Source organism: Mobula birostris, chromosome 3, assembly GCF_030028105.1.
Source record: "Mobula birostris isolate sMobBir1 chromosome 3, sMobBir1.hap1, whole genome shotgun sequence".
Classification (NCBI taxonomy): domain Eukaryota; kingdom Metazoa; phylum Chordata; class Chondrichthyes; order Myliobatiformes; family Myliobatidae; genus Mobula; species Mobula birostris.
In genome coordinates, this window is record NC_092372.1 from 205,125,305 (window position 1) to 205,152,757 (window position 27,453).

Sequence of the window (27,453 nt, forward strand, 5' to 3'; positions counted from 1 at the left end):
CAGAGTCCCCAGTTCCTGCCCGTAAAGCAGCAAACCAGATTTTTCCACATAATATAACTTAGCACTTTTAAATTGTGCATTCTTGATTATCTGAACTATTAAACTGACTTTCCCCCAAAAGTAGAGATCCAACTCTTGTGGTTTTGAAATGTTTGCTTTCCACACCCTGTGGTTCTTCAGCACAGCAAGTGAAATGTTTTGCCTCTTTTAACTTGTGCAAACCCACGAGTAATTTCTGTACCATGTTGTTTGGCCTAATTAGATACTAAATTGGAACCATTGGAATAGCTGGAAAAAAAACTGTCTATCTTAATTATCTTTTCAATGACTTTTAAAATTCAGCGGATCGAAAGGTCAGACCCAAAGGAATGCTATATTTAATAAAGCGTTAACCTCCTAAGACTGTCATTTACTGACTTTCCCAGACAGATTGAAAATGCGTGTAAAGTAACAGATGGCCAAGTTGCATTAGGAAAGCAAAGCCCATTGTAATTTAGTTCTAGTCAAACAATTGATGTCCAAACCACTCCAAAGCTATTGAGAGACTTGTTATGTTCTATTGATCAAGCCACTGACCACCAGTGATGCACAAGAACAAGTTGTACGGTGTGTAGCTTTGATGTTTTAATACTGCCCAGCATAATTTATGTGACATTGATTGATCTGCTTATTGGATTTTTTAAAAATCATATAATATTCTTACTGTCTGCTGTCTTTATATATAATCCTTTTTGGTCGTTTGGCCTGTGGCATCAGTTCCTTTTATAGATATGGATTTTTCTCATTATGGAGCTTCTCAGGGTCTAGTACACACGCAAAGCCAAGAAGCTAATGAATAATGTTTTCCTGACTCATATTCTGGTTAATCTCGGGGTAGTGTTTTTGATTTTCCCCAGTTTCAAATGCAAACAAACATTATCTACTGGCAATACTGAAGACTGCCAAGTATATGTTTTTAATAAATAAATTGCTCCCTTGTATAAATCCTTTCTGAGTAGGAAACTGTTTACTTTCCCTCCCTCCCGTCTTACTGATTCTTTTATATTTGGGAGCAGCCTTCACTTCTACAGCTCCCAAAGATTCTCGTAGCTCGAAGGTTTCATTAGATTTTGTCAGGAAGGTCCCAGCTTTACAAATTTTCCTCTTGACAGTGATTATTAATTCCTGGCATAACTTTGGTAATTATTGTCTGAATATATTCCTGAACATTAATAAATGACAATGCTCAGAATTGTGTATATGCTCCAAATGTTTGGTATAAGTTAAGCATCACTGAAACCTATATGTAATTCTAAATCATTTTCTCTTGTTTCTTAAAAATCTGCTTATCTGCACTGTTGATCCCTTCCTGCCAATCTCATATTTAATTATTCTACTGCAAGATCTTCTGCAGATACTTTTGTAAGCTGTATTGTTCATCCCCCTTTCATTTACAAGGAGGCACCAGAGTACATTCTTAAAGTGGACCACTTCCCTTATTTATCAGTTAGAAAAACTATTAATTAATTCTTACCCTCAGCTTCCTCTCTCCAGTTCCATGGGCTATATCATTCATTGCATTGCATGCAGTTCTGGTCACTCCATTATGGGAAGGATGTCGATGTTTTGGAGAGGGTTTAGAAGAGGTTTACCAGGATGCTGCCTGGATTAGAGGGTATTAGTGAAAGGATGGACAAACGTGGATTGTTTCTCTAGAGCGGCAGAAGTTGAGAGGACAATACACATAGTGTTCATTATCCAGTTATCTGCTGTCCACAATGCACTTTAGGTTGGCATTGTATCACCGGGAGTATCAGTAAACAGTGCAAGGTTCTCCCAAACCCCCTGTTCTGGTGTCTGCCTGTTAGGGCATCTTCTGCCTAAGGCATTCTGGGAAATAGGTCTGCAAGTCCAGCCTCTCCCGAATTAGGATACAGTAGTTGTGTGGATAGGGAGCTGGACTGAGCTCTGATAAACAGTGCAATGCATAGAAATTCTCCCAGTATCACCAGCTTCAGACAAATCATTGACACAGCTCCAAAAGTGAAAAAAGGAGTGCTACTTTTTGTCACTGGTTTGAGTCAGGCCTGTGGGATTTGAAGGACCTGCAATGTACAGAGGACATAAGGACGGGGTCTGCTTCGCCTAGCAACTGCGCTCCATCTACCGCAAGATGCAGAATGGCCACCTGTTTCAATTTGACTTCCCATTCCCATTCCTACATGTTTGTCCGTGGCCCCCTCTGCTGTACACCCAGGTTGGAGGAGGACGTCCTCATATTCCATCTGGGTACCCGCCAAACTGGTGGCATGGGCATTGATTTCGCTGACCTCCAGTAATTAGAGTCATAGAACTCTACAGAACAGAGAAAGGCCCTTCAGCCCATCTAGTCTGCGCCAAACTATTAATCTGCCTAGCCCCATCAACCTGCTCCCAGACCATAGTCCCCTGTACTCCATCCATTTATGTACATATTCAAATTTCTCTTAAATGTTGAAATCAAACCTGTATCCACCACTTCCTCTGGCAGCTCGTTCCACACTTTCACCACCCTCTGAGTAAATTCCCCCCCCCTCCCACCCACCTCCTTTTCTGTTTTTCATTCCCCATTCTGGTTCTCTGCTTCCTTTCCTTTCTTCCATGGTCCACTGTCCTTTCCTATTAGGTTCCTTCTTCAGCCCCTTACCTCATCCATTTGTCACCTCCCAGCTTCTCACTTCAACACCCTTCCCCTCACCTAGTCTCATCTATCACTTGCCAGCTTGTCCTGCTTCCTCTCCCAGCCCACCTTCTTATTCTGGTTCCATCCCCTTCCTTCCCAGTCCCGATGAAGGATCTTGGCCTGAAACATCAACGGTTTAATTCCTCCATGGATGCTGCCTGACCTGTTGAGTTTCTCACACATTTTGAGTGCTTTGCTTTGGTCTGTTTGGTTTATTATTATCAGATGTACCACATTTTGTGTGTGTGTTGCTCACTGGGATGAAGGTTGGTGTGGAGTTGATGGAGAATCTCATCAAGGGACCTCGGCCCAACTACTATCATCAAAGTAAATGTAATGCTTCTAGAACTGTGATTGGGGGAGGGAGGCCATTTTTGTTAATGCTTTACATAGAAGAGAGCCAGAGTTGCTTCCACATTTTTATCGTCGGTGGGCCATCTTTGCTGCTATACCTTTCAGATAATGAGAATTGAGTGTACGACATTATAATATTCCCTCATACACTCTGACTTCAGAAATGATAAATTAACTTATATTAATAAAACAGGAGTAAGCATAAAATAAGGACTTGCATCTATCCTGCATCTCTACATGCCTCCAGATGCCCACACCCCAATAAAATTGCCATTTGAAGCATTCAGTTTTGAAATGTTAGGAGCAACAGCCATGAGAGATGGCATTATTAAACATTATTTAAACTTTATCATTTATTGTGACAACTTTTCTTTCCAGTGTCTACTCAGGGCATCAGTCCATCCTAATCCCACCATCGGAGTTGGAGATAAACCCTTCGCTTTGGCTCCTTGCTGTCAGTCAGTACAAAGTCCGAGACACTTTCTGCTCCTACTCTGTCATGGAACTGTGCACAAAGGGGCTTGGCTCGCAAACGGAATCGCTCAAGGTTAATGATTTTTTTAAAAAATTCTGGAACAGCTAATCTTCAATTTAGAATTTTTTCTGCAGCTATACTTGAATATTGTAGGCCTGCTTTCTACCACTGTGTCATTGTGGGGTGATCTGGATTAAATGAGACATGCCCGGAAACTTTGTGGACGTGAATTCAAATCTTGTAGAGTTACCTTTATAATTGGAAACCATGGGGAAATGAATGCAAAAAAAATCATCGAAGTCTTGAAACTAAGTAAGGTGAAAAAATGGCAGAAGCCATTTCTTCTATAAGCATTTCATTGGGAGCAATGACACCTCTAAAGTGCCATCTATTTTCTAACTGTTTTATAGAAGGTTATAATTTATACAAATTTGCAATTCTGTAGTCTTAAGAAAATGACACAAAGAGCAAGAACTTCCATTATATATATGCTTGTAGCAACTAATGTGAACACCAAAAGTTTAACAAAGGATCACCTCTAAAATAATTTATGCACAGGTCCCTTCTACCCCTCAGAACAAGAGGGGAAGCAGGTCTTCTTCGATCCTGAGTCTCTCTAAGGACAGAGGATAAAAGCGGTGGCAGGGGATTAGTTATGGAAGGGTAACTTAAGATGGCAGTTGCCGGATTGGCTACCAGTGCTGAATTTAAATTTCACTATGGCAGTTGGCAAATGTAAATTCAACTGACTAAATAAATAAGAGTTTATTTGATGGCTGCCAAGTTTATGTAAAAAATTGCATCTTGTTTACTAATATACTTCAAGGAAGGAAATCATCTTTCTCTAACTCAGCACCTACTTGACTTTTAACTACCTCTTCAAGACAGGACCAGTTGGGGATGGAGAATAAATGGTAGCAACTGCAGGGATGCTCTCACCCTCCATAAGAAAGTTTACATGCCACCACTCCAGCACCAGTGGAGAAATGTTGCTAATAGTATAGAGCTAAACTCCTGTTGAAATCTTTGAGGAACAAACGCCAATGCCTCTGCCAGTAATGCACAAATATTCACCACGGAATTGCTGTGATTAGAAGCAAGTGCATTGTGGCAAGTACAACCAGCAGGCAGACTCTCACAGTTACTGTTAAAGCCTAGACCCAATTTCTGCCCCTTGGATCATTGTTAATATTCCACTTGTTTCCATTTATTACAGCAAAGTAGGAGGCCATTCAATCAATTGGGTCCATGCAGACTCACAATCCATTCAATTTAATTTAATTCCCAGTACTCGTGCAACTTATTCTCTCTCTTTGTTTGACTGCACTGGGGAATCTCTGGTGACATCATCATTTTATTGAGATGATAGTTCACCATTATGTTTCTTTTATTAGACTTAAATTTAGTATTTTGGGATCCACTTGCTTGAATGAGGAATACTCTTCAACTAATACGGGCAATGACAATGATGAGAATAGGTCTTGAGGAATTATTGGATTAAACATTGCAAGAAAACTGAAAAAGGAGAGCTAACCTGTTTCTTTTCTTGTAAGTTTCTTTTGATGTTGGGCTTTTTATCTTCTCCACCTGCCTTTTCGAAGTATTTCTAAAAAAGAGCTAAAAAAAACATACCAAGTTGCTGAATATTATGTTACAAATGCACAGACAAGGGAAATTCTGCAGATGCTGGAAATCCAGGGCAAGACGCACAAAATGCTGGAGGAACTCAGCAGGTTAGGCAGCATCTGTGGAATTGAATGAACTGTCAACGATTTGGGTTGAGACCCTTCATCAGGGATAGACAGTTTTAAACCCACTTAAACTGTGTATATAAATATACAGTGTAAATGAATAAATTGGTTTGGCCCCACTCTGTTGTTTCCACTGTACGTGGTACATGTGACATTAATAAAGTACAGTGAAAAACTTTGCATGCCATCCATTTAGATCATTTTCTCACATAAGTCCATTGAGGTAGTACAAGGGAGACACCACATCAGAATGCAGAATACTGTTACAGAGAAAGTGCGGGCTGACAATAAGGTGCAAGGCCATGATGAGGCAGCTTGTGAGGTCGAGAGTCCATCTTATCATTCAAAGGTGCTGTTCAGTTGTCTTATAATAGCAGAATAGAAGCTCTCCTTGAGCCTGATGGCATGTCCTTTCAACGTTTTCTATCTTCTGCCTGATGGGAGGGGCCAAAAGGAAAACGTCTGGGTGGGTGGACTTTTTGTTTAAGCTAGTGCAAAGTATAGACATATTATATTTGTAAAAATTATTCTAACAATTATTCTGGGAGGTAATGTTGCAGCTATATAGAACCCTGGTCAGACCCCACTTGGAGTACTGTGCTCAATTCTGGTCGCCTCACTACAGGAAGGACGTGGAAACCATAGAAAGGGTGCAAAGGTGATGTATAAGTATGTTGTCTAGATTTCGGAGCATGCCCTGTGAGAATAGGTTGAGTGAACTTGGCCTTGGAGTGATGGAGGATGAGAGGTGACCTGATAGAGATGTACAAGGCATTGATCGTGTGGATAGTCAGACGGGAGGGCACAGTTTTAAGGTGCTTGGAAGTAGGTACAGAGGGGATGTCAGGGGTAAGTTTTTTATGCAGAGAGTGGTGAGTGTGTGGAATGGGCTGCCGGCGGCGGTGGTGGAGGGGGAAATGATAGGGTCTTTTAAGATAGGTACATGGAGCTTAGAAAAATAGAGGGCTACAGGTAAGCCTAGGTAGTTCTAAGGTAAGTACATGTTCAGCTCAGCTTTATGGGTCGAAGGGCCTGTATTATGCTGTAGGTTTTCTATGTTTCTAAGAATTGAGGCTAACTTTCTGTGCTTGAAGCAGAATGATCACAAGTTGTCATTTTCATTTACCGAATGGCCATCTACCTTCAGGAAAGCTCAGATTAAGATGCACAAAGAGATGGTGAGAATTACTGTGGATTCTAGGACCAAAAGATTGATCACAGGAAATTTATGGCACAGAAGGGGGCTATTTGTCTCTGTATTGGTCAAAAAAGAGCTACTGATCCTCCCAGCACAAAGTGTACAGCTCTGCAAGTACAGATCCAAGTGCCATTTAAATGCCTCTACCACCCTTTCAGGCAGTCAGAAGGGTCTCCTGTCACCTACTGATCCTTCAACGAAAAATCCTTACTCATTAGTTTTGATCCTTGGTGGAAGGAAATAGGGCCCATCCTAATTACGCTGCCTGGCACACTCATCATTTTACCTACTGTACCTCAACCTCCTCAATAAATCTTAACACAATTTTGTTTGAGTTCAAAATTTCCACTCAATAGATGCTAGAGTTTAAGTGGCAGAATTTGCACTATGATTTTGGTTAGATATCTTCTACTTATTATTCCTTTTGATTCCTTGTGTTTTTCTGGGTTTAGACGAGAGGATTGGATCTGTCTCGTGTGCGGACATGTGTCGTCGTTGCAGAAGAGCGCCCTCGAATAGCGCTTACTCAATCGTTCTCCAAGTTATTTAAAGACCTGAACCTCAACCCAAGAGCGGTTAGCACATCATTTGGCTGCAGAGTGAATCTTGCAATATGCCTTCAGGTATGCATTTGTGTATTATAGTTATGAAAACGTTTATCATTACAAAAGCTTTTTACTTATGAATAAAAATGACAGACTCTTTAATATTTATTACTACTTCTCAGAACTTTAGGTTTGTTTGCTCCTGCTCTGTGTTTATTTCTCTCTCGGTGACATCCAGTAATCGCATTATTTTATGCTTCTGTGTGTGGAAGTTCAGCTCTTAAAATGTATGTCATTTACAGACTTCTGCATTCATGATTTCATAGTACTGCCGAGTCTGTCTCGGGGGTTTTCATAGAGAATGGACAATAGTTTGTATGCATTTGTGAGAAGATGGTAGAGATTGCTTTCAATGTATTGAAGACAAACAAATTAGCACATTGCATCTGCATATCAGATGTTAATGTGCCTTGACTCAGAGGGCAGTCATCAAATTCTTTTCTGTTTTGTTGCCGAGGAATACTTAGGACTGTTTCTACTTGTACATCTCAGGAATTTTCTATGATCTCCCAAGTTTATGAAGGCAGCTGATCAAGTAAAATTCTCAGTTGGAGAGGCTGTGGCTTGGTCATATTGAGAGATAACTGAATGAAGTAATTGAAATAACAAATTAGTGTACTGTTTGGCAATCTGTGTATTTGTATCCTCTCCAGCAATTAACTTGTCCCTGGATCTGTGGCATCTTTGGTCACAACGGCTTGGATTTTGAGGTCAGTGGCAAGACGTTGGCGCTCTAGGCTGATCTCAAGACGCCTGCGTTGTGATTTGAGCAGCTTCTACCCTGATCTCACTGCAAGACAGTTGTCACTACCCAACTCAGTGATGTCATCATGCAGGCTCAGCAGCCAATCATATTTCTGTGTTTTTATTCTGGAACAAAACTGGTATTTAAATTTGACTTTTTGCAAACTGTAGGATAAAAATTGAAGCATGGACCTAGAAGCTAAGACCATAAAATGACTAAAATAATGTAAATAATATATTTTAAAAACTAAAGAACTTTGGAGTAATTATCTTAGGGTATCTTAGTCTCCACCAATAAACAATAAGCATTTTAAGGATATTAAGGTTAATGAAGAGTAGTTTTAGCTTAGTGAGCACTTATAGATTAAGTTATAAGTCATTCTACAAGATAATCTTTTTTTTTTACAGTCGGAGTTGTTAGTTTAAAAAGTCAGATGGTATATTTGTCAATTCACTGATTTCTGCTGAAGAGAAATTAAGAAAGAGGAGGTGGTTTTTCAAGCTTGCTCCACCAATAATTAAGATCAATCCTGATCCTCCACCTCTGTGTGCTCTTCCAGCAGTATTCCAAATCCCACGATTCCTATAACGTTCAGTAAGCCAACAGCCTCTGCTTTGAATCTGCAGTGATGGCACCTCCACAGCCCTCTGTGGTAGAGACCTCTGAAGAGTCATTTCCCTCTGAGTGAAGAAATCTCTCCTACTCTTTATTTTGAACTGTGCACCTGATTCTAGACTCTATGATCAGGAAGGATATTTTCCTGCAACTAGCCCGTCAAAGCCTTGGAGAATTTTGTTTGGAACTAAGCTCTATTGGACATTGGACAGCCTTGGGACAGGACACTCTGCCCACCATATTGGCACTGGCCCATGATGCCAATCTAAATTAATCCAATCTGCCTGCACATTACTCGTACCCTCATTCACCCCCATCCCCATCCTCTGCCCCTTCTTGTGCCTGTCTGCATTTCTCTTAAACAATGCTTTTCGTATCTCTTCAATAGTTTGTTTTAGAAACTGAATGTGCTCTGTGCAAAAAGATTCACCTTTATGTCTCCTTGAAACTTTCCTCCTCTCATCTTAAACCTATGTCTATTATACTATTTGTCCTTTCCACTCTGGCGGGTGGGTGGAACCTTCGACTACCTACCCTAGCTGTGATTCTCATAATTTTAATAACTTGTATTCAGATACCCCTTGGCCTCTGACACCCCAGAGAAAACAAACCCAAGTTTGTCCAACCTCTCCTTGTAGATAATAGACCTGAGTCTATGTAACCTCATACACACCCTCTCCATAGGTTGTTTTTCTTTGCTCTGGTATAGCGGCCAGAAACAAAACCATACAAAATAACTCTAATTGCCCAACCTAAGATTTATATAGCTATAATCTGGCTCCCCAGTCTTAATACTCATGAAGGGAAGCATGCAGTATGCCTTTTTTACCAGACTATCTACTTCCTTTCTTTTCCAATATTGATTTCTATATAGAAGAATACAGAGTCCAAGAGAATACATATTATAAAACAAAAGAAAAAATATAGTAATACCAGATACAGTATATTGAATCACTAACGAACTCCTTACTCTATGTTCATATAGATTAGATTAATTCGTATATTAGAATATAAACAATTTTATTAAAAAAAAAGATCTACACCCACTACCAGAGTCAAAGCTGTTTGGGGGGAAAGAAAGAAAAAAACTTATCAGATAATAAAATATGCTATTAACCAACCTCTGTACTTCAACAAGAAGTCAAAGATTATGAAAATAATTTAAAAACGGCCCCCACAAATTTTGAAAATCTTGGTTAGATTCAGAAATTGACAACGAATCTTTTCTAAATTTAGGCATGCCATAACATCCCGTAACCACTGAACATGGTTAGGCGGAACAGCATCCTTCCATTTAAACAAAAGCGCCCTCCTAGCCATAAGAGAGATGAAAGCCAGAATGTGCAGATCAGATGTCTTCAAAATGATATCTTTCCTTCCAACATTACCAAATAGGGCAGTCAAAGGATTAGGCTTAAAATTTACTTTAAAGAGTACAGAAAAAGTTTCGAATACTTGCTTCCGATATTTTCTAAGACTTGGGCACGTCCAAAACATATGAATAAATGAAGCTTCTCCATTGTTACACCTATCACAGTAGGGAGATATATCCATATAAAAATGAGATAACTTATCCTTGGTCATATAAGCCCTATGAAACACTTTAAATTGTAGGAGGGAATGACGAGCATATAACGATGAAGTATGAACTAATTTAAAAATCTCATTCCAAGTTTCTTCAGAAACTGAGGTCTATAAACCTTGTTCCCAAAGATTTTTAAAAGCCTATCTACTTTCAGGGAGCTATGGACTTTGACCCCAAGATCCCTCAGTACATCAGTACTCTTATAGGTTTGTTATTTACTATATACTTTCTTCTAGTACTTGATCTATGAAAATGCATCACTGTACACTTGTTTGGATTAAAGTGAATCTGTCATTTTTCTGCCCAAATTTCCAGCTACTGTATACTTTAACAACCACCTTCACCATCCAGAACTTTGAATCAGGATTAGAATCAGATGTATTATCACTGACCTATATAACGTTCAATTTGTTGTTTTGAAGCAGCAGTACAATGCAAAGGCATAAAATTACTATAAATTACAAAAACAAAAGGAGCCAAGAAAAAAAGGGTTAATGCCGTAGGGTTCAAGGGTTCATGGACCATTTGGAAATCTGGTGGTGGAGGGGAGGTGGCTATTCCTGAATCATTGAGTGGGGTCTTTGGGCTGCTGTACTTGCTCCCAAGTTGTAGTAATGAGCAGAATGTAGTGAGCGTCCGTGGTGGTGGATGCTGCCTTTTTGGGGCACCACATCTTGAAGGTGTTCTCGATGGTGGGGAGGGTTGTGCCTGCAATGGAGCTGCCCAAACCTCCAACCCACTGCACCCTGATGCAAACCTGTGCTTTGGAGCCTCCATACCAGGTTTGATGCCACCTCCACCTGTCAGAATGCCACACTACATCCATAGAAATGTCTTTGGTGATATACCGAATCTCTTCAAACCTCTCACAGTGACGTGCATTCTTCATGATTGTATTAATCTTTTAGTCCCAGCATGGTCTCGTTGACATCCAGGAACTTGAGGCCTTTTGCACTGCTGACCCTTCAACGTGGACTGTTGTGCGTTCTCCTGACTTCCTTCCCCGGTCCAAATTCACCAGTTCCTTGGTCTTGCTGCCAATGAATGCAAGGATGTTGCTGCAAAATCATTCAACCAGTCCATCTTTCTCAGTCCTGTAAACTCCCTCGCCACCATCTGAGATTCTTCCCACAGTGGTGTCATTAGTGAACTTAAAGAAAACCTTTATAGACAGTGGAGTAGTAGGCTAAGCACACATCATTGAGGTGCACTTACGTCGATTGTCTGTGAAGAGGAGACATTTTCACTGATCCGGACAGACTGTGGTCACCTGATAAGGAAGTCAAAGATCTGGTTGTAGAGGGAGGTACATAGATCCAGATTTTGAAGCTTGGTGATTAGTAATGAGGGGAAGGTGATGTTTAATCAATAATTAGCTAACAACAGAGGTGGCAGCACTTGTTCTTGCTGAACACCTCTGTTCCAGTCAGAACAGCCCTCTACTGCTCCCTTTTGTCCTCTGGACCAAGCCAGTGTTGGATCCAATCTATCAAGTTGCTGTGCATCCCTCATGACTTAATCTCCTGGATTAAGTCATGCCATGAAGAACCTTGTCAAATGTTTTACTAAAGTCCACATTGAGAGAGACACAAGATTCTGCAGATGCTGGAATCTAGAACAAGAAACGGACTGCTGGAGGAACTCAGCAAGTTGACCATCATCTTTGGAGGCCAGGCGATGGCCAATATTGTGGGTCGAGGGCTGACAGCATTCCCAAACCACCAAGTTCTTCCAGCAGTTTGTTTCTTACTTCATGTAGACAATATCTACTGATCTGCCCTCATCAATCATCTTTGTCACTTCCTGAAAAAAAGGCAACCAAACTTGAGAGATAGGACCTCCCCTGCACAAAGCCATGGTGATTATCCCGCATGCCCACACATTTCCAGATGTGGCTAAATCCTATTCCTAAGAATCTTTTACAGTAATTTCTTTATCACTGATATAAGACTCACTGGCCCTTAGTTTCATGGTTTGTCTTTGGACACCATTGGCTATTCTCCAGTCCATTCGCACTCTCCCTATGTTTTAAGAGGATGCAAAGGCTCCAGCAATCTCCTCCCTTGTGTCCTACAGTATCCTGGGGATAGATCTCATAGTCTTATCTAGCTTAATGTTTTTTGAGACATCCTAAACCTCTTGCTTCTTAATATTGATATGCCCTCGAATTTCAACATGCCTCTCTTTAATCTCACCACCATCCACCTCCTTCTCCTTGATAAGTGCAGTACCAGTTTACTCAATCTCTCCTACAAAAGCTAAAATCCTTTCATATTCCATGGCAGTGTGCTAAATCACTGGCAGTGACTTCTGGAATTCCACATTCAGCATGTACAGTATGTGTGCACTCAAAAAGATGCCGTCAGATTAGATTATGAGGACACGCAGTCCTCTTTTACTGTAATTTAGTAATGCATGCATTAAGAAATGATACAATATTCCTCCGGTGTGATATCACAAAAACACAGGACAGACCAAGACTGAAAAACTAACAGAACCATGTAATTATAACATATAGTTTCAACAGTGCAACAATACCATAACTTGATGAAGAACAGTCCATGGCACAGTAAAAAAGTTCAAAGTTTCTCGAAAGTCCCACATCTCACGCAGACGGGAGAGGGAAGAAAACTCTCTCTGCCATGCCAGACCACAGTCCGACTCTGAGTCGTCCGAAAACTTCGAGCTCTGATCAGCCCTCCAACACCGAGTACCGAGTACCGAGCACCATCTCTATCCGAACGCTTCGACCTCAGCCTCGGTCGGCAGCAGCAGGTAAAGCTGGGGATTTTGGGGCCTACCCTCCGGAGATTCTCGATCGCACAGTAACAACAGCAGCGAACCAGGCATTTCAGAAATTTCTCCAGATGTTCCTCTGCTTCTCACGTCTGTCTTCATCAAATCAGAATTGTCCACGGCCCCTATTTAACAGATACGATATCATTTCACCGGAGAGCTGCGCGCGCTGTGTCGCGCTGCCATCTTCTCCTCCCTATTACCTGCTATAGGCAAGGGATTTATATCTTCATTGTCATTTTCATCACAAATATTGGGTCGTAGATCTGTACAATTCAATGTTTTAATCCAAGATTAACCAACAAAACAGTCATTGATCTTAGAATTCTTTCTATGATTAGAAAAATTATTAATGAAATGTTTTAAGTTTTAAATTCAGGAACATTGTGAGAATCTGACGTTTCCGTTTCACCTCGAGGATTTTGCAGCTGAAATTTTCTGTGGAGTTCTTATGGACACATGGTTAATACAAAGAATACATAGTGTTTTCAATCCCAATGCTCTAAAGCTTTATTGCACTCAAAAGTGTATTCGACTCAAATTACTCTCAGTGACGCTATCTCTTTCCATTTAAGGCATACAATGGAAAATTAACAGTCATCTTGTTAACAGGAGGGCCCTGGAGGAGAGAGATGAAGTATTTACTTTGGCTTTTACCTTTATGAGTGATGGGCAGGAAAGCAAAGTACAAGGGAATTATGATTCTCAAGTTGCGCTGTAATAACACTTCCTCTGAATCAGCAAAGTGAAAATATTGGGTAAATTTGTTTATGCTGAGGAAAATAATTAAAAGTTTATTAATTTTGTGGAAAAACAATATGTCTTCATTTAACCATGATAGCTGTATTTGTATCCTCAGCTTGAGTAAGTGTAAGAAATTATTAAGACTCAAGAATAATATTTGTGTTTGATATTTTACTAGTGTAACCCTATTCCCTCATATCGTGGCCAAGGCACAGCGCTAAAGCACTGCAATGTAATTGAATTCATAGCGGGAAAGACTGTGTTTACTTCTGTGCCTTCGTGCTGTTATACAAGGTATCTGAAAACAGGGTGTAATGCTGAATCTTTATAAGGCATTGGTCAGACCGTGCTTGGAGTATTGTGAGCAGTTTTGAGCTCCTTATCTGAGAAAAGATGTGCTGGTATTGGAGACAGTCCAGAGGAGGTTCACAAGAATGATCTCGGAAATGAAAAGGTTTGATGGCTGGTCTTATACTCACTGGAGTTTAATAGAATGAGGGGGTTCTCACTGAAATCTAACGAATACTAAGAGGCCTACAGAGAGTTGACGTGGAGAAGATGTTTCCCATAGCAGGGGAGTCTGAAACTAGAGATCACAGACTCAGAATAGCAAGACACCATTTTGGGACAGAGATGAGGAGGGATTTCTTTCGCCATAGGTGGTGAATATGGAATTCATTCCCACAGACTGCTGGTGGAGGCCAAGACATTGTTTATATTTAAAGTGGAGGTTGATGGGTAGGCAGTGGATATTGTCTACATGGACTTCAGCATGGCATTTGCCAGGGTCCTTCATTGGAGGTTGGTCGTGAAGATGCAGTCACTTGACATTCATGATGGGGTAGTAAATTGGATTAGGCATTGTCTTTGCGGAAGGAGTAGGTGTTTGCCTCTCTGACTGGAGCTAGTAAGTGAGGAGTGCTGCAGAGATCTGTGCTGAGTCTGTTGTTGTTTGTCGACTATATCAACGATCTGCATGATGATGATGTGGTTAACTGGATCAGCAAATCTGCGGATGACACCAAGATTGGAGGTGTAGTAGACAGCAAGGAAGACTATCAAAGCTTGCAGCGGGATCTGGGCCAGCTAGAAAAGTGGGCTGAAATATGGCAGGTGGAATTTAATGCAGACAAGTGTGAGGTTTTGCACTTTGGGAGGACCAACCAGGCTGGGGCTTACAAAGTGAGTGTTAGGGCACTGAGGAGTGCAGTAGAACAAAGGGATCTGGGAATACAGTCCATAATTCATTGAAAGTGGCATCACAGGGAGAAAGAGGTATACAAAATGATGAGGGGTAGAGATAGGGTAAATGCAAGCAGGCTTCTTCCACTGAGGTCATGGGTTATGGGTGAAAGGTGAAATGTTTAAGGGGAACATTAGGGGAAACTGCTTCACTTTGAGGTTGAATGAACCACTAGTGGAAGTAGTGGATGCAACTTCGATTTCACCATTTAAGAGAAGTTTGGATAGGTTATGTTTGCTTTAAACATAAAGTCAATCCTGGCATGAATAAGTACAGGCACATTTTATTCTTAACACTGTTCAACACAGCACGTGTGACCAGCTCACCATTGTAACTTGCAGTTCTGGGTGAACTGACTGCTTTGTCCACTGGGAACTGAAGTTCTTTTTTATGTACAGTACACATCTAATAACATATCTTCCCCCTTTGAAGAAAAACGAATACAATAAGATGTCCTTATCAACCTGCAGGGAACAATAATCCTTTCCAACAAAGGTGTTGACATTGTTCAATTATAATGAGCATATATCGGAGGATGAGATGTGACCTGGTAGAGGTGTACAAGATGTTGAGAGGCATTGATCGTGTGGATAGTCAGAGGCTTTTTCCCAGGGCAGAAATGGCTAGCATGAGAGGGCACAGTTTTAAGGTGCTTGGAAGCAGATACAGAGGAGATGTCGGGGGTAAGTTTTTTACCCAGAGATTGGTGAGTGCGTGGAATGGGCTGCGGGCGAAGGTGGTGGAGGCAGATACAATACGGTCTTTTAAGAGACACCTAGTTAGGTACATGGAGCTTAGAAAAATAGAGGGCTATGGGTAACCTTAGGTAATTTCTAAGGTAAGGACATGTTCGGCAGAGCTTTGTGAGCCGAAGGGCCTGTATTGTACTGTTGGTTTTCTATTTTTTTATGTTTTTATATACAGTACCTTACCATAGAAACCATAGAAACTACAGCACAGAAACAGGCCTTTTGGCACTTCTTGGCTGTGCCGAACCATTTTCTGCCTAGTCCCACTGACTTGCACATGGACCATATCCCTCCATACACCTTCCATCCATGTATCTGTCCAATTTATTCTTAAATGTTAAAAACGAACCCGCACTTACCACCTCATCTGGCAACTCATTCCATACTCCCACCACTCTCTGTGTGAAGAAACCCACCTTAATGTTCCCTTTAAACTTTTCCTCCCTCACCCTTAACCCATGTCCTCTGGTTTTTTTCTCCCCTTGCCTCAGTGGTAAAAGCCTGCTTGCATTCACTCTATCTATACCCATCATAATTTTATATACCTCTATCAAATCTCCCCTCATTCTTCTATGCTCCAGGGAATAAAGTCCTAACCTAGTCAACCTTTCTCTGTAACTGAGTTTCTCAAGTCCTGGCAACATCCTTGTAAACCTTCTCTGCACTCTTTCAACCTTATTTATATCCTTCCTGTAATTTGGTGACCAAAACTGAACACAATACTCCAGATTCGGCCTCACCAATGCCTTATACAACCTCATCATAACCTTCCAGCTCTTGTACTCAATACTTTGATTAATAAAGGCCAATGTACCAAAAGCTCTCTTTACGACCCTATCTACCTGTGACGCCACTTTTAGGGAATTTTGTATCTGTATTCCCAGATCCCTCTGTTCTACTGCACTCCTCAGTGCCTTACCATTAACCCTGTATGTTCTACCTTGGTTTGTCCTTCCAACGTGCAATACCTCACACTTGTCTGTATTAAACTCCATCTGCCATTTTTCAGCCCATTTTTCCAGTTGGTCCAAGTCCCTCTGCAGGCTCTGAAAACCTTCCTCACTGTCTACTACACCTCCAATCTTTGTATCATCAGCAAATTTGCTGATCCATTTTACCACATTATCATCCAGATCATTGATATAGATGACAAATAACAATGGACCCAGCACTGATCCGTGTGGCACACCACTATACCTAGCGACTGAATCTTCCTAACTAACCTCCCATGCGGGAACTTGTCAAAGGCCTTACTGAAGTCCATGTAGACAATATCCACTGCCTTCCCTTCATCCACTTTCCTGGTAACCTCCTCGAAAAACTCCAATAGATTGGTCAAACATGACCTACCACGCACAAAGCCATGTTGACTCTCCCTAATAAGTCCCTGTCTGTCTAAATGCTGTCTCTTAGTACTCCCTCCGATAACTTACCTATTACCGATGTTAAATTTACCGGCTTATATTTCCCGGATTACTTTTCGATCCTTTTTTAAACAACGGATCAACATGAGCCACTCTCCAATCCTCTGGCACCTCACCCGTAGACAGCGACATTTCAAATATTTCTGCCAGGGCTCCCGCAATTTCAACACTAGTCTCCTTCAAGGTCCGAGGGAACACCCTGTCAGGTCCCGGGGATTTATCCACTTTAATTTTCCACAAGACAGCAAGCACCTCCTCCTTTTCAATCTGTACAGTTTCCATGGTCTCACTACTTGATTCCCTTAATTCCATAGACTTCATGCTAGTTTCCTTAGTGAATACAGACTCATCACTCATCAACTTTCAATCAATCTTTGAGGTGGTTTGATTATCATTTTTCATCTCCTATTTGTTTCCACAGATGTGTAGAAGTTTGGGTATAGAGGGCTTTGGTCCTGTTGCAGGTCAATGGGACTGGACAGTTTAAGTGGTTTAAGGGACTGTTTCTATGTTACTAGTTTTTTATAACTCTATGACTCTAAGGCAGGAGAGTGGAGTTGAGATGGATAAGAAATCAAACGTGATGGAATAGTGGAGATAACTCGATTGGCTGAATTGCCTATTTGTGCTCTTATGTCTTATGGTCTTAAATATAAAAAGTACAAGATGTGTACAACAGATTTATATCAATGACATTATGAAATCAAATCTTCTGTAATTGAAGATGTACAGCAATGTTTAAATGAGGATATGAAATTTAAATACAGAAATGAATGAAGTTTTAATATTGGTGCATTTTGGGAATGTAATTGGCAGCTGAAGAGCTTTAGGTTATGTGACTCAAAATGCAACGTGTGTACAGAAGAACTGGAAGTCATAATTTGGATATCCCGTTTCCTGTCTTGTGTTATCGTTTGCTAATGAACGAGAAACAAGTGAAGGAAGATGCAAGGGTGTTTGTATGGAGCATTAACGCAGTTGAGAAGGCAGTTTGTTTCTGTGTTGAAGTACCTGGTTAATACCACTCTGCATATGGTATTATGGGCAAGATTTTTCTGTCTGTGATAAAGAAAGCAGCCCACAAATTGAGCTTCTTGGTCCAATTTCCCTTTTTTTCCCTGACTCCATTGGCAACAGGCAGGAACTGTAGTGGATCTGTGGCATCCAGCAGAGTGCTGACATAAAATCGACTGAGGAACCAATAACTCTTGTTATGGAATATATTAGACAAAATGAAATAAACATTGGGACATAGTCCATCTTATAATACCTGGGTAAACATAATATTTACAAAATGGTTTTCTTAAAGAAATGCGTTGCTGGATTGATTGTTCTGAGAAAATGAAGCTCCACGTTTCCAATACCAGCTCAGAGTTATTGATTGATGATGATGAATAGGTATAGTGGTAGACTCTCCATTGATCGGATCGACCGTGTTGCGTCCTGGCTGTCTATACAATCCAGAGCAGTACGATATGGAGAGCAAGCTGTTGAATGTGCAGCAGGCCCTCTCTCTCTCCACACAGCTGATGAATCCAAAAGAATGGCAGTCTGCATATAATTTGGCACCAGCAGTGTCACAGGAGTTGCCAGTCAGCGTTGAACTCAACATAGGACTGCATCTGGGACCCCTGCACTGGATGTTTCCTCAGGGTTTACTCCCGAAGCTTTCCCCATGGGTGGCCATAGCTGCTAGGCAGCACAGGTTTGAGATCAGAGTTTCCTTTCTCCTGGGTGAGCTGCCAACTACAGCTGACGAGCCCCATCTGCCCAAAGCAACTGGTTCTGAGGCACCACTAACCTATCTTTGCCGGTTCTACTGTTAGCAGAAATGGCCAGGCTTGGTAGGTAAGCCACACGTGAAGGCCAGGAGCTGGACTTGGTTGTCAGTGGCAACTTGAGATGTACGTACACCTTTGGGACTATGTAATGGGTAATGGGAGCTAATCTCCACTACTGCTGCCAACTATGACAACGTTAAGGAACTCAGCTGCACCTCATTCATTGAGGTTCAATGTGCATGGACAATAGCTGCTCTTGTAATGCAGCCTAGGGCAAAGGATTGGCCACAACATGTCACCAGGCGTGTTACACAGTAACATTGACATTTCATGTTACACTCCAACGTATCTCGAGAACTTTGGAAGTTGGAGAGATGTGAGGATATATTATATGGCAAGATGGTTCTTCTGCTTTTCATCATGTTTGCTGGCTCCTGTTGGGTATGTTTTAATTGTAAGAAGTAGGACAGTACAACTCAGAACAGGCTCTTTGGCATACCATGGCTGTGTTGCCCATGACACCAGTTTAAATTAATTCCATCTGCCTTATAAATAAAGTGAGGTAGTGTTCATGAGTTCAATGTCCATTTAGGAATCAGATGGCAGAGGGGAAGAAGCTGTTCCTGAATCGCTGAGTGTGTGCCTCCAGACAAATGTACCTCCTTCCTAACAGTAACAATGAGAAGGCGGCATGTCCTGGGTGATCGGGGTCATTATTAAAGATCGTGCATTTTTGTGGCACCAGTCCTTGAAGTTGTCTTAGATACTACCGAGGCTAGCAGGATGGAGGCTAGTAAAATGCAGTTGATAAATTTTCTAACTTTCTGTAGCTTTCTTCCACCCAGTCCCTCTCCCCCCCCCATATCAGACAGTGATGCAGCCTTTGTAAAGGAAAATAATTGCCTTTTTAAACTCCTTTGAACTTCCCTCTACTCACCTTAAATCTATGCCTGCTAGTATTTTAGCATTTCCATCCTGGGAAAAAGACTCTGTAAGCCTACCCTATCTATGCCTCTCATTTCATCGGGTTGTCTCTCAGCCTCCAATGCTCCAGAGAATTAATCCAAATTTGTCCAGCCTCTCTTTATCGATCATACTCTCTAATCGAGGCAAGGTCCTGTCCCGGTGCACTTCTTATGCACATACTCTGAACCATCTACATCCTTCCTGTAATATGGTGACCAGAACTTTACAAAAATACTGCAAATGTGCCGAACCAAAGTTTTGTATAGAGCACGATCTCCTGACTTTTATCCTTCTTTACTTTTACAGCAAGGATGTGATACTGAGACTTTATGAGGCTTTGGTGAGACTGCAAGTGGAGTATTGTGAGCAGTTTTGGGCCCCTTATCTAGGAATGGTTGCATCTGCATTGCAGAGGGGCCAGAGGAGTTTCACGGGAATGATTCCGGGAGTGAAAGGGTTAATGTATGAGGAGCATTTGATGGCTCTGGGCTTTTACTCTCTGGAGTTTAGAAGAATGATGGGGGATCACATTGAACCCTATCAAATATTGAAAGGCCTAGACAGTGTGGGCGTGGAGAGGATGTTTCCTATAGTGGAGGAATCTAGGATCAGGAGGCACAGTTGTGGAATAGAAGGATGTCCCTTTGAAACAGAGATGAGGAATTTATGGAGCCAGAAGGTGGTGAATATGTGTATTTCATTGTCACAAACTGTAATCCCTGTATTTCACTGCATGCATGAATCAGAATCAGGTTTAATATCACTGCCATGTCATGAAATTTGTCATTTTCTAGTAGCAGTAAAGTGCAATACATAATAAAAACACAGTAAATTACAATTATTTATTTATTTATTTATTTATAATTCCGATCCTGTGTGGCGACCCCTCCATCCCAGACGGTGATGCAATCAGTTAGAATGCTCTCCACAGTACATCTGGAGAAATTTGCTCGTCTTTGATGACATACCAAATCGTTTTAAACTCCTAATGAAATATAGCCTCTGTCGTAGCTTCTTTGTAATTGCATCAATATGTTGGGCCCAGCGTAGATCTTCAGATATGTTGACACCCAGGAACTCGAAACTGAAAGGCACTGAATATGCCATTGATTTTAATTTAAAATGTTTCTTAAACTTTTTTGTCAGTGTACTTTATTTGGATGTCAGCATGGGAAACTTTTGAGTATCTGTTACCTGTGGTGAATGCTTCTGAAGGAACTGTCAGCGTCATGTGCCTTACAGAGCTCTATGGGTTCAGCTTTTCACATTTGAAAAACGACTGTGCAGGTTCAAGTCAATGAGTGGCAGCGATTTTTTTTAAATGAAAAATTGCCATAGCTCTGTGTATTTTCACAACCCTGTGGCTTCCCAAGTCCATGCTGCTGCCTTACTGTATGTGCTTTATTGTTACAGTTCAATGCATTTTCCCCTTTGCTTTATTTCTAGGACAGCAATTGTAGTTGGGATTAATATAAAGCAATATGAGCTCTTTCTTGGGCTGTCTATTCATTCCAGTGACTCACAGGATGTTGCTCTGCCAATCACAAATTAATATTGTAAAAGCACTTAATAACACAACCAATTAGCATCTTCCTCTGTGCATAAAAATTGCTTCTGTTGCTTAGCAATACATTTCTATGCTCTCCTTCTACATCGTGCTCCCAATGAGTAACTAGTTGAATTAGTTTCTTCTTGCGATAGTTGCACCTCATAGTGAGTCTGCTTCTTGCTGATGCCCAATGTAGAGATGGGAACTTGCAATAGAAAAGGAGGCCAAATCACAGATATGTATGGAAGCAACACACTCTAAATATTGGAGGACTCAGCAAGTCAATCAACATCTACACTCAGTGATCACTGTATTAGGCACAGTACCTCCTGTACCTGAAATAGTGGCCATTAAGTGTATGTTCATGGTCTTCTGCTGCTGTAGTCCACCCACTTCGAGGTTCGACATGTGCATTCAGCGATGCTCTTCTGCACACCACTGTTGTAAAGATTGATTGTCTGAGTTACTGTCACTCTCCTGGCATTTTGGACTAACCCGGTCATTCTCCACTGACCTCCCTCATTAACCAGGTATGTTCACCCACAGAACTGCCTCTCACTGGATGCTTTTTTAAATTTCTTACACCCTTCTCTGTAAACTCTGGAGACTGTTGTAGTGAAAATCCTAGGAGATCAGCAGTTTCTGAGATACTCAAACCGCCCTGTCTGTCACCAATGTCAATTCCATTGTTGGGGTTGCTTAGATCACATTTCCTCCCCATCCTGATGTTTGGTCTGAACACCAACTGGACCTCTTGGCCATGTCTGCATGTTTTAGTTGCTGCCACATGATTGGCTAATTAGACATTTGCATTAATTGGCAGGTGTACCTAACACTGAGGGGAATAGACAGTTCCCGTTTCATACTGAGATCCTTCATCCCCTCCATAGATGTTGTTAGACTGCTGAATTCCTCCAGCATTTTACATCGTTGCTCAAGACTTCTAGCCTCTGCAGAATACCTTGTATTTATTCATAGGAGTAATTCAAGCTGCAGGATGCAATACTGTAAAATAATTCCTAGGAATCCTTAATATTTACAGTTTGTGGAGGAATATTACTTAACATAATACTCTTGACTGCTGCAGTACAAGCTGTACCACTGCTTGGTATGGAAACTACTCTGCGGCAGATAGGAAGACTCTACAACTCGTCGTTGAAAATACCCAATGAATCACTGGCAACAGTCTACCCACCATCAAGGACATATATACAGAAAGGTACCGGAAAATGGACAGTAACATGAAGGATCCCACACACCCTGCTCATGGACTGTTTGTCCCACTCCCATTTGGGAGGAGGCGATGTCGCATCCATACCAGGACCACCAGACTCAAAACCATTACTTTCCCCAAGCCTTCTCCACCCACTAATCCACCCCTCCAAGGGTGTATATAGTAAATGTACTTTGAACTTTTTTGTTTGTTTTATTGTGCTGCATCAGACCTGGAGTAACAATTATTTCATTCTCCTTTACACTTGTGTACAGGAAATGTCATTAAACAATCTTGAATCTTGACCAAGACTTACCTCAAAGGGACATTTTCCCTGTGATCATGTTTTACCATTTTCAAATTTGCACTCCTAACCACTACTTTGTAATGTCTAATGGATCATGGCGGTTAGCTTATCTGAACAAAGCATAGGTGCTTTGATGTGAAAGATACAAAATGGTGGGCCAGATACACACAAGGAGGGAAGGGAACTTGTGCAGAGATCTGTTCATTTTTTTTTTGTGGCTTTGGGGAAATGTGGACATTGATCAGTAGGTATGATCAGTTGTCCATCTCTATTTACCCTCCAAAAGATAGAGATGAGCCTCCTGAAGTACTGCGATGTTTCTGATGAAGGTTTTTGACTGCATTTTCAGCATTTTGATCTAACTTCAGTAGAGGAAAAACTTTATATTTTGTGAACTGGAGGGCATGTAACTCCTGTCCTTAACTGCCTTGGTAGTAAAGGATGCTTGTTTTGGTTGGAATAGTCCAGGCGTGTAATTGCAGTCATGGTTTCTTGGTGGTGAAGATAATGAACAGTAAGCTTGGTGGCTAGAGTTACTTACTTTAGAATAACCAGCCTTTGACCTACTGTTGCACCCGACATATTTATATAGCTATTCCAGCTGAAGTTTTGGTCAACAGTAACTTCCAGGATGTCGATAGTTGGAAAGAATAATGCCATGGGATTTAACAGAAGATGGCTCGACTCCCTTGTTGGAGATGGTCATTGCCTGCTGCTTCTGTGACACTAATATTACTCTTGCCTGAATATTGTCCCAGGTCTTGTTGCAGACGTTTTCTGAGTTTTCTGATAAGTCAAACAAAGATGGCTTGGTCAAAGGCCATTATTCAGAAAAACTCCTGCAGTGCTGGGTAGTATAAAAAATATCAAAGATTTTACAGTTAACTGCAAAGTAGTGGCTTTATGGCTGCTCTTACAAATGACAGAAAAGCTTTTCAATTGCTGTTTCCTGTTCACAATGTAAAATTACAAGCAGAGTTGCTACATCACAAAGAGACACCAATCCACCAAACTGTGCCAACTCGATCTCTTTTCTTACTGCCCTCTGCCCTCATTCTCCCTCATCCATTCCCAATCCACCTTTGGAAGCCTTGACTGACACTGTTAAAATGATCTGACAAGCTGTGAAATCTGGATCATAACCATCCACTATATACAAAAAGCTTTTATCTTCTCATCCGCCTTTGAATTTTGCTTGTCATTTAGAAATTGCTCCCCCAGAATTCAAGCTATGTTTTTCTCTCTATTTACAGCAGCTCTTCCCATCCCTATCAAAACTCCACTCAACCTTTCTTGCTCTAAGCAAAACACTCCTAGTTTGGTATTGGGGGCAGAGTACTGACATGGATTGAAAATTGGCTGGCTGACAGAAAACAAAGAGTAGTGATTAATGGGTCCCTTTCGGAATGGCAGCTGGTGACCAGTGGGGTACCGCAGGGTTCAGTGCTGGGACCGCAGCTGTTTACAATATATATTAATGATTTAGATGAGGGAATTAAAAGTAACATTAGCAAATTTGCCGATGACACAAAGCTGGGTGGCAGTTTGAAATGTGAGGAGGATGTTATGAGAATGCAGGTGAATTGGACAGGCTGGGTGAGTGGGCAGATGCAGTTTAATGCGGATAAATGTGAGGTTATCCGCTTTGGTGGTAAGAACAGGAAGGCAGATTATTATCTAAATGGAGTCAAGTTGGGAAAAGGGGAAGTACAATGAGATCTAGGTGTTCTTGTACATCAGTCACTGAAAGCAAGCATGCAAGTACAGCAGGCAGTGAAGAAAGCTAATGGCATGCTGACCTTCATAACAAGGGGAATTGAGTATAAGAGCAAAGAAGTCCTTCTGCAGCTGTACAGGGTCCTGGTGAGACCACACCTGGAGTACTGTGTGCAGTTTTGGTCTCCAAATTTGAGGAAGGACATTCTTGCTATTGAGGGAGAGCAGCGTAGGTTCACAAGGTTAATTCCCGGGATGGCGGGACTGTCATATGTCGAAAGATTGGAGCGACTGGGCTTGTATACTCTGGAATTTAGAAGGCTGAGAGGGTATCTTACTGAAACATATAAGATTATTAAGGGATTGGACACGCTGGAGGCAGGAGGCATATTCCCGCTGATGGGTGAGTCCAGAACCAGAGGCCACAGTTTAAGAATAAGGGGTAGGCCATTTAGAACGGAATTGAGAAAAAACTTTTTCACCCAGAGAGTGGTGAATATATGGAATGCTCTGCCTCAGAAGGTAGTGGAGGCCAAGTCTCTGGATGCTTTCAAGAAAGAGATGGATAGAGCTCTTAAAGATAGTGGAATCAAAGGTTATGGGGATAAGGCAGGAACTGGATACTGATTGTGGATGATCAGACATGATCACAGTGAATGGCGGTGCTGGCTCGAAGGGCCGAATGGCCTACTCCTGCACCTATTGTCTATTGTTTAATCATTTATATTTCCTTCAATTGGGATTGTAACATTGAATCAGTTTCGCGGGTTTGGCATTTATTTACAAACAGTAAAAGTTTAATCAAACATTCATGTTTCCCAAGTTACAGAAACTACAAAGCTGAATATTCAGCGAACATTTAGTTAAAAGCGCACACAGGGCACACCTTCCTAATGGCTATGTGCACCACTTGCCTTAAACAAAAGAGGAGAGAGAAAGCCCCTTCTATGTGCAACTTTATACCTGAGACATTTGAAACTGGACACCAGGCAACTGACCAATGGGGTAAGCAGCTGCAGTTTCTAAACTAACCACTCACAACGGAAGAGACTTTCGATAGGCAGAATAAGCCATGCCCCCCACAAAACAGGGATTCAAAGCTCGAAGTAAACTTATTATCAAAGTACATAATGTTACCTTATGCAACCCTGAGATTTGTTTTCTTGTGGGCATTCACAGTAGATCCAAGAACCATAATAGAATCAATAGAACACAATAGAGTGGACAAGCAACCAGTTGTAAAAGAAAACAAACTTTGTAAATATAAAAAATAAAGTAATAATAATAAATAGCTAATTAATAATTATCAAGAACATGAGATGAAGTGTCCTTGAAAGTGAGTCCCTAGGCAGTGGGAACAGTTGAGTGATGGGGCAAATGAAGTTATCCCTTTCATTCAAGAGCCTGATGGTTGACGGGGCAATAACTATCCCTGAACCTGGTGGTGAATCATGAGGCTGCTGTACCTTGGTCCTGGGTGAGAAGAGAGCATGACCTGGATGATGGGGGTCTCCAATGATGGGTGCTGCTTTCCTGCAATGGCACTCTGTGTAGATGTGTTCAACTGTGAGGAGGGCTGTACCCGGAATGGACTGGGCTGTATCTACTACTTGTTGTAAGATTTTCCACTCAAGGAGCATTGGTGTTTCCATACCAGGCCATGAAACACCAGTCCATATATCTCCACCACACATCTATGGAAGTTTGTCAAAGTTTTAGATGTCATGCTGAATCTTTCCAAACTTCTAAGGACGTAGAGGTGCTGCCCTGCTTTCTTCATAATTGCAATTACGTGCTGGGCCCAGGGTGATCCTCTGAAATGATAATGCTGAGGAATTTAAAGTTGCTGACTCTCTCCACCTCTGATCCCCCGGTGAGAATGGGCTGATGGACCTCTGGTTTCCTCCGTCAATAATCAGTCCCTTGGTCTAACTGGCATTGAGTAAGAGGTTGTTGTTGTGGCACCACTCGGCCAGATTTGTTTGAAATGAGAGGTTGTCAAGAGTCTGTGATGTTCAGCTGCACATATTTTATCTGCTGCAGGCCTATCATTTATTGGGATTGTATATTTTTCTTAAAACATGTTGAATCTCATCAAATCTTTTGAGTTATACTGCAGCCATATAAGTTTGACAAGTGCCATTCAGTCCCTGCAGAAATCAAATAAAAGCAACAAGCAACAGTTACTTTCCATTTCTCAAGCAACGAAGTGAGGTGTTTGCAGATGATGTCACCTCAGCTTGTGCTGAGGCTTCCTCTCTTCAAGCTACAAGAAAACATGAAAAGTGATAATGACTATCCAGCTTATCAAATTCATTTCTTCCACTTAACATAGAGGCAAAAGGTACTGGAAATGCTCAGCATGTGTAGAGAGAGAAACGCCTAACACTTCAGGTAGTGGCCTTTCATCAGAATGCAAGTCATTGAGGACCTATGTTGTGACCTGCTTTGAGCCTGCTTCCTGGAAAAATAGAAATATCACTCAGTTGATTCTCTGTGCTATTGCATGCCAGGGGGCCGTATGTTAATTTTGGACCGTGAAGAAAATGGGGATGGGGATGGATTTCCTTATGAAGAAATCAGGTGTACAAGTGTCCAACCGAGTTGCGTATCTTCTTACATATTTCCTGTGGGCAACTTGGTTGAGAGTAGCAGAACAAGATATTATATACATAATTGGAGGCAGGGAGATTTGAAGATAAGGGTGAGAGATAGGTAATTGGGAAAGGGATGAATTTCATGAAATCATTGTTGAAAAGGAGCTCTCCAAACTTCCAACACTTGACCCACAGCCATAGAGGTCACAGTTCTTCAAGACACTTCCAAGTACACTTTCAATGTAACGATGGTTTATACTCCTACCAATCTTTCAGTCAGTAAGCTCCAAACTACTCCCACCTTCGGAGTGAAAGAGTTTATCCTCTTTACTCCTTCCA

General features: G+C 41.4%; 1 protein-coding gene across 4 annotated transcripts in view; it reads left to right on the forward strand.

Moving 5' to 3' along the window:
* LOC140195535 (disco-interacting protein 2 homolog C) overlaps positions 1 to 27,453 on the forward strand; it is a 653,338-nt gene that overhangs the window by 566,003 nt on the left and 59,882 nt on the right. For all 4 annotated transcript variants that reach the window (XM_072254007.1, XM_072254008.1, XM_072254010.1 and 1 more), the window contains 2 exons: positions 3,434 to 3,602; positions 6,932 to 7,102. In XM_072254007.1, coding sequence (XP_072110108.1) covers positions 3,434 to 3,602; positions 6,932 to 7,102 — 340 coding nt within the window. The remainder of the gene's footprint in view (positions 1 to 3,433; positions 3,603 to 6,931; positions 7,103 to 27,453) is intronic.